Below are 8,270 nucleotides of genomic sequence, written 5' to 3' on the forward strand. Positions count from 1 at the left end.
TGGCAACGTTGTGCACCAGAGGAGGGAAGGAAGTGGGATGCAGTTGGAATTCCGTGGAGAAATTATGTATTGACCTGTCAGCACCATAATTTGCATTTTTTTTGAGGGGGGGAGAAACGTGTCCAACCCTACATAGAACATCCAAAGAAAAGTAAATTTCATGTGAATGACATTTATACCAGAGACGTTTAAAATGTTTACGATTCTCATTTTTAACAGTCGGTCGGGAGAAAAGCAGTGTCAACCATGCAGATAAGGAAGGTGTAGAGAGACGGAGAGGTGTGAAGTGAAGGTACTCCTTACTCCATACGTAGAGTGTGTTTAAGGCTCATATGCTTAGGACAAGACTTGACAAATTAATGCCGTGTACATGAAGTATTTTCCCTTTCCTCCCTGCCATTCCAGCTGGTGATGGTAAAGACAAATCTGGTCCCTCTAGACATTTTGGTTAGCTGTGTCCTCAACTGCTTAGTGAAAACGTGCACGATTATGTTCGCCCAAGCCCTCGTGTTCTGCTCCCACTTACTGTGTAAACTTAAGCCTCTTAGATCTGCCGACACGCGGCAGACAGAGGCCATGCCTCATGCTCCCCCTGCTCGCGCGTCCACCGTTGCCCGCACGCCCCCTCCACCCAGGCTGTCCATTCGGGGTGACCGTCTGCACGCCCTCCCATCTTTCCCTACCTGCTCTGTTTCTGATCTTTCTCCTCTTGTGGTTCGTGAAACTCACGCCCTGCTTTACACACCAATCTAAGATGCCTACGCAGGAGGGCCCAGGCGTGTCCAGCACACTCTCTGTCCTTCCAGATGCTCCCGGGGTCATGTGTGTTCTCTCCCTGGTTCCAGGTCCACGGTTTCGACTGTGGCCTTTTTCTGCTAAAATGCTTCTTCTCTTTGGAATGCCTGTTTCAGCAAGGATGAAATATTCCGAGTCTGTGAAAGTCTTGGTTTTGTTTGGCTTCGCTTTGCTTTGTTTTCAGGGTAGAATTTGCCCCCTTGAGTTCCTTGTGGGCCGAAAGCAAACACGCCTCGGCACTGTGCCCTTCACAGTCCCCCCGACGGGGGTAGTTCTCCCAAAGCCGCCTTACACTAATTTTCAGGGTGGAAAAGCCAAACTCCCGCCTTTCCCATAAATGAATGTTAAGATTCACATCACATTTCTAGAAATATTCCTAAAACGTCACACAAGGCTCTTTCTTTCTAGACCTTGATGTTACTGCCGTTTCCACAGATAAATTTGCCAAGAACCCTAAGAAATATTAGCTCTGCAAAAATGTAAACTTTTCATGTCTGACTTCTGCGGGTTCTGGAATCATTTTTAAAAGCCAGGAAATGTATACTTTATGCTGAGGTTAGATATCCAGAAACTATGAGAGTGGCTGTGGTTTGGTCCTTTTTGTTGTCAGATGATTGACTTAAAACGAATTTTCTCTGATAAGACATTTGTTCACCACCACAAAAGTCATTATGTTCTCTTTAAAGTCTGTCTTCTTTTTTTTTTTTTTTAAAGATTTTATTTATTTATTTGACAGAGAGAGAGATAGCGAGAGCAGGAACACAAGCAGGGGGAGTGGGAGAGGGAGAAGCAGGCTTCCTGCCGAGCAGGGAGCCCGATGTGGGACTCGATCCCAGGACCCTGGGATCATGACCTGAGCCGAAGGCAGACGCTTAACGACTGAGCCACCCAGGCGCCCTAAAGTCTGTCTTCTTTTTAATGGAGACGCCACGCAGAAAGTTTTGGTTCCGGCTGAAGTTTAGAACGAGTTGGCAGTCTCCTGGTGTATATGTTGTGTTTAGATGATCTCGGTGGCTCGTTCTGTTTCAGAAATCCTGGCATTAATGCAGTGACCCTACCTCAAAACTGAGTGACTCATTTAACTGTTATTTATGGAAATGGGTGCCTTTGGTGTAAACTCCCCATATGAGCACCCCCGCACCCCGCTTTCTTTCAGACACAATTCTCTAAATCCTCATGCAAAACTAGGGTTCATTTTTTGAAAAATTTTTAAGTAAAACCACACTGGTCCTAAACTTCAGGAAGAGAATGGTGTGGAAAAAGGAGTTTTTTGTTTCTTATTCTTAATATTAGGAAATTTTATGTAAATAATTAAGTACAGGTTTTCTAAGTTCTAGCGGGTTTGTTCCCCCAAAGTGACCCATTTAATGTCTCTTACCTTAAAGACCTTTTTTTTCAAATTCGGTAGAAGTTTTAGACCTTTCCTTGACTTTAAATCCAGTTTTAATGTGGTTTTCATTCATTCTTTTTATATCCCTCCAGAGGAAATTTCCACTTTCTGAAAGGCTTCTGTAATGGCCATAGCCATAAAGATGCCTTTGGTAACATCTTACGCAGTGGGGTTCTGCTATTGATGACATTTCCTAAAACGGGCGACGTCGCAAAAATAGAGGTACCAAGTACTCGGTACAGAACTGCACTCCCCAGGAGCCCAGACTGCAGTGTGGCGCACACAGCCCTTCACACGAGCCGTTAGATCATTGCCAACGGCCGAGACCATTCGGGGGCACTTGCCTGTGCGCGCGCCGCCGACTTCCTCGGGCAGCCTTAGAATGTGGGTGCTGGGCCCCCCGCTCACGGCTGCCCTTGGACTTAGCATGCAGACGGGAGCTCACTCCTCCGGTGGCTTTGTTTGTAGCCAATGCCGCTGCCTTTTTAATTCCAGGCACAGAAAGATCTGAAGAAGGACCGGCCTGTCGTGCGCCGCAAGTCCGAGCTGCCTCAGGACCTCCACACCAAGAACGCCTTGGAGGCTCACTGCCGAGCTGATGAGCTGGTCTCCCAGGACGGGCGCTAGCCCCCCCCACCCCCCGGAGGACCGCGTCGGGCTGGGGATGCTGTTCTTTCCTGGATTCTGTAGAAAATACATCCTTTTTGTGCCATACAAATCAGTTACACTCAGAGTCAGAGCTTTCTTCGACCCCGTCCCGTAGGCAATAATGCACGTCTGCCTCAGTGCGAGATTAGGAGTTCAAACAATGGTGGCCTCTCAGATGGGTCGGCAGCGCCCAGGGCCACTGGCCGCGTCCCCAGCCAGTGGGCTCAGCCCCGGCGCAGCCCCCGTGAGACTACTTCCCAAAATCAGAGCTAAGGAGAGCACCCTGGTCATCACCTTCATGTTCTACCCAACCGGAATTCGTGATCATTTAAAAATAAGTGGTTCTATGATAATATCAATGTTCTTCAAATCAAAGGAACACTTTAAAAAAAAGTTTATTACATATTTTTGAAGACTTTACAAACCTTTTCCATTGTTTCTCCGTGATTGTTACGCCAGTAGCTTCCCTCTCTCTCTCTCTCTCTCTTTCTCTCCTCCTCTCTTTCTCTTTTTCCTTTCTTTTTATCTCATTGAGATGGTTCTTTGCTGTCCTCGTTCTAACATAACTTACTGGGAAAAGTGACATGACAATCCTCAGCCGCTGTGTTTTCTGATGGTGTCTCTTTCCTTTGATTAGTGACATCGATGCTGTCACTTCTTTTGTGTATAGCTAAAGCCATATTTCCGAGCCTGGGGTCCAGCACCAGGGACCCCGGGAGTTAGGCTCGTAGGAGAAACTTATTTTAAAGAGAGCTTTCTCTGTCTACCTTGACCGCAATTGGAATTTTCAAATGATGTGTCCCACTTTTTGTTTGTTTGCAGACTTTTATTTTCTCTAAACATTGTTGCCCTTTCACAAGGCTCCTGAATTGATAAAGTTATCATCTCTGAGAATCCATTTTCTACATTTTATAGAAGGTTAGAACGAGATCATCTTGAGTCAGGCCACATCTTGGCCGGACGCGAGCTGCAGCTGCCTCTGGGCATAAAGTAACAAAAATGCCACGGTGCGTGCGGGCGCCACCCTGACGTCCCCTCGCTGCCAGGACGCGGTCCCCAGACCTCAGCGGGCGGCGGCGGCGTGAGGGCTTACCGGAAACCGTGTCCAGGTGAACAGAGCACACATTACAAACACCTCATGAGGAAAATACAGCGTCTAAGTTCCCCTCGGTCTTCAAATGCTGCTATTAGATTTCACGGACTTCCTTGCATGTGTCGAGCTTTTTGTTAGGAATGGAATAGCACGAGGAGAAAAACCTTTACACTCAGTGCTTGGTCTGCTCCGTATTTCTCTCAGGGTGGCCCGTGTTTTGACTTCTTTACCCCGCTTGAGAGCCGTTTGAGATGCGTCCTGCTCTTCTAAACAAGTGACTCCAGTTTCTTTTGTCTCTGGCATAAGATTATATTAAGTTCATGTTAAACGTCTTGATGCATAAAAAGATAAAAGGTGGCTTCTTTTAGGATCTGTATTTTAATCGAGGTCTTGGGTGTCCACGGAAACACTGTGGGAAGCAGACCCGGTTCCCTGCGCGGCTGTGGTAACTGCTGTCCCCGGTGTCACTTAGCCCACCCACGATGTTGATTTCCTTGTGTCCCTGGAGGAAGATCATGGGGGGAGGGGGGGTTCTGGGTTAGGAGCCAAGTACTAACTGAAAAGCTTGCCCCAGCTGAAAGTGGGAAAGGCCACTTTGCGAGAAGAAACACTTCCTGAGAAACTTGACAAGTTATCTATCCATTTTACCATTATGAAATTTATAATTTAAAAAAAAGTTTAGATGCCTTCTCCTTTTGAGGGAAAAAGGGTGCTTTTTATTGTATAAAGCAGCGTCTTATGTATTTTGATATACCATTGTTTGAACTTCCGTCTTTAGCTGATAGATTCTCAAATATCCTTGATTTTGGATGTTCAGTATGTGTGTGAGAGAGGGTTCTGGGAAGACTCTCTTCTGCCCTAGGTAAAAAGCAAAATATCCATGATTTGGGTGATTGTATAAAGCTCAACCTGTAAGAACACCTTCTTGTCTAGGTTTTATTTCCGCTCTTTATTGAAGACAAACATTCACCAAAAAGGGGGGGGGAAAAAAAGTTTTGAGAGAGACTAATTTTCTTTGACAAGACTATTATTTAATATTTTGGCCTATTAAAGTTTTCCTAGTTAGTACTCAGATTCCCTGTGCTAATTGTTCAACTTATATATTATTATATAGATACACTGTTTATTCTGTACCAAACTGATTTCAAAAGTACTACATTGAAAATAAACCGGTGACTGTTTTTCTTCATAAAGTTCTGCGTTCCCATCTTCACTCTTTCCAAAATGTATCTGTACATCAGAAATGTCACTATTCCGAGTGTCTTTTTAGTGTGGCTTTAGTATGGCTTCCTTTTAATATTGTACATACATTGTATCTTTGTTTTATGGTAATAAGTAATAAAAATGTAGACTTCATATTTTGTACAAAATGTCCTATGTACAGAATAAAAAAAGTTCATAGAAACAGCAAAAATAGGTAAGTGGCACAATTATTTTTCTTTAGAAGATATCTGTAACTTTATGCTTTAGTGAAATGTTAAGTACCTACATATTTTTTAACATTTTGTAATTCTCAAAACTTTTTGTTCTGACATTGTTTATGAAGAGAAAACTTCATACACGTGCCATTTAATATGCTCTTTTATCCAATTTTAAAAAAAAAAAACTCTAAAAATGGTGTATTATATGGACTAAATAAAGAACATGTGAATTTTACTGCTCATCATGAAACTAAATTTAGCCATGGTGTCGGGCCAGCCGGGCCTGGTGGTTAGCAGGCTTCCCTTCGGGCGAGGGCAGCCACGCCAGGGACGCGGCCGGGAGATGGGGAGCGGAGGCCCCCGCCCAGCCTCCCCAGCTCGTTCCGTGAGCTCGTGGTTCGCCTCCCTCAGGGAGAAAAGTAGAGGTGCCTTTCTCCACCCCCTCTCGTCTTTGAGGAGGCAAATGTGAGTCAGAGCACAATTATAGAAATGGAATTATTTGAGCCCGAATCGTGATGCTTGAAATGATTCTTGAAAAGAAATGAATGTCTTGCCAACAGAGTAGAATCAGTGGGAATCTGAATCCGGGGTCTCAGCTGACCCCGCCCCCCTTCTTCATGGGGAGCCTCAGCATCACTGATGCCGTGAGTGAAAAGTCAACAGAGTAGGCCGAGAATCAAGGTATGTCCTCCTCCAGTCCTTGCCACAAACCACCCATCTCCTTGGCCGCGCTGGATCGACATTCCAGCAGGCGGGGGTCACCTGTGCACCTCCGCTCCCCTCTGTCCGATGGTCTCGTGACGCCCTCCTGGACAAGAGTGCAGGAGACGTCGCTCCGGAGCTGGGGGGCCGCGCCCGTGGGGACTCCGTGGGGAAGTTTGGAGAGCCGCACGTACCCCCTTCACGCAGGGGCAGGTGCGCTGGTCAGAGGACACCCTAAATGTGGGGCAGCTAGGAACTGGCCGGGTCCTCGGGCCAGCCGTCCCTTGCCTCCCGTCTTGGAATCGGGGAAGCCACCGTGTCCGCTCGCATCCGTGGCTCGGGAACCCCCGAGAGAACCCGGGATGGACGCAGGCCACGAGCCCAGAGCCCAGCCTCGCGCTGCGCCTAGTCGGGCTGGCAGGTGGAGCCGCCGTGTGTCTCCTTCCCTGAGAACCAGCGCCTCAGGCCGGGGGGCTGCGGGGGGCTCACGACCCGCCGAAGCGTCTGCCGCTGTTACCCCCAGTGACGGGGGAGGACGGGGGCACGCAGAGGTCGAGTCACTTGCCCAAGGTCACATAAGTACTGAGTGGAGCCAGGTTTCAGCCCACGCAGTGTGGCCCCGGAGTCCCTCCCCTCACCACGACGTCGCACCGGAGGAACACCTGGGTCCTGCGGGGCCGGGGGCGCAGGGGTGGGGGCTGGCCGCACACATGGGAGCGCTTCTGACCGTGCACCTCACTTCTAGAGCTGGAGGAACCCGGCCACCATCCAGCCCCGCAGCCTTCACACGCGCTTCAGAAGCCACCGTTCTTCCATAAGGTTTGTAAGAGTTCAACTACTCAAACTCAGGCACGTTCTACCAACTTCCAGCCCCCTGGAGACCACCAGCTCCTTAGCTTCTGCCCCCCGTAACTTCATCCTGTTACTGTGTGAACCCGTAAATGTATCAGAACCTCAGCTCCTCTTTGTTTAATATATGGGGTTTTGCGTAAGATTTCATTTCGGGGGTGTGAGGGAAGTAGATTCCACGATCCAAAAATTTGAAATCCACTAAGATTAACTTTTTTAGGGAAGGAAATGGGAGGAGTAGAGGCAGAACGGTGCCCCCAGACAGCCCAGGGCTGAGCCTTTCCCCGCTCTGGCCTGCAAGCTCGTGTCTCTGCTCTTCACAAAAGCATTACGTAAATTCCACACCACTTTGCGGTAGTGGAGGAAAGAATCTCTAAATTCATCTTTTTTTTTTTTTTTTTTTTTAAGATTTTTATTTGAGAGCGAGCTCACGAGCAGGGGGCAGGGGCAGAGGGAAAAAGAAAGAGAAGCAGACTCCCGACTGAGCAGGGAACCTGACCTGGGGCTCGATCTCAGGACCCCAAGGTCATGACCTGAGCCAAAGGCAGACACTTAACCACCTGAGCCACCCGGGCCCCCCCTCTAATTCATCTTTCTTCTGATCACACCTGGTTCAGGGGAAATGTGGCCTGGTTTACTCCTGCGGGGCATTTAGAAACAGCTCAGTAAATTTAAGCTGGAGCTGAACTCAGCTCTGTGGTTCATTTTATAGGATGATGCGTAACTGATGACTAGTCAATCGCAGGAGTTTTCTGACCCATCTTTTTTTTTTCAGTTTTATTGAGATGCAGCTGGCACGCAGCTCTGTGTCAGGCCCAGGGGCACCGCGTAATGACTCACGTACGGTCTTGTGAAATGAGCACAGTAAGTTTAGTTAACCTCCACCTCCTCGCTTAGTGACCCCAAAGAAAGCCTCCTAGGTTCCTGTAGTAAGATCAGCCGGTGGGAGACACTTGGGTGACCACTCCGATGCGGTGGGGGAGTGGGCCTCTCAGCCGCGGGAAGCCCACGGAGCCTCAAGCGACCCCCGGCATCGGGCACGTTCAGGAAGCCGCTTCTGTGCAGCGTCTAATAGAGGCGCTCGGTCTCTGCCTGTCTCTCTGCCACACGCGCGCACACCCCCCGGCCTGCTCACGCCGGCACCGTGCAGAGTCGGGGTTTGGATTCCGGGGGGCGCTGGGGGGACCGCACTACAGCGTAACACTGAGGGGCCGGCCTAAGGTTCCCCGTCCGCCTCACTCCGGTGCGGTCAGCCCGTCAGCGCCCCGTTACCGGCTCCAAACTGCATCGTGTGGATTTCAGGGCACCTCGCGGCCGGCCCCGCCCCTTTCCTCCGAGCCCCACGTGCCGCTGCCAACACGAGGCAGGGGAG

At 48.9% G+C, this 8,270-nt stretch overlaps 1 protein-coding gene across 7 annotated transcripts in view; it reads left to right on the top strand.

Annotated features, from left to right (window-relative positions):
- PPP2R5C (protein phosphatase 2 regulatory subunit B'gamma) overlaps window positions 1-5,582 on the top strand; it is a 121,962-nt gene extending 116,380 nt beyond the window's left edge. For 6 of the 7 annotated variants that reach the window (XM_032405953.1, XM_032405948.1, XM_032405950.1 and 3 more), the window contains one exon: window positions 2,681-5,582. In XM_032405953.1, coding sequence (XP_032261844.1) covers window positions 2,681-2,812 — 132 coding nt within the window. In that variant the 3' untranslated portion in view covers window positions 2,813-5,582. Of the gene's footprint in view, window positions 1-219; window positions 531-2,680 lie in introns of those variants that run through there. The other variant, XM_032405949.1, reaches the window with a different exon arrangement.
- Window positions 5,583-8,270: the final 2,688 nt, after the last annotated feature.

This window comes from Phoca vitulina, unplaced genomic scaffold, assembly GCF_004348235.1.
Source record: "Phoca vitulina isolate PV1807 unplaced genomic scaffold, GSC_HSeal_1.0 scaffold7, whole genome shotgun sequence".
NCBI lineage: Eukaryota > Metazoa > Chordata > Mammalia > Carnivora > Phocidae > Phoca > Phoca vitulina.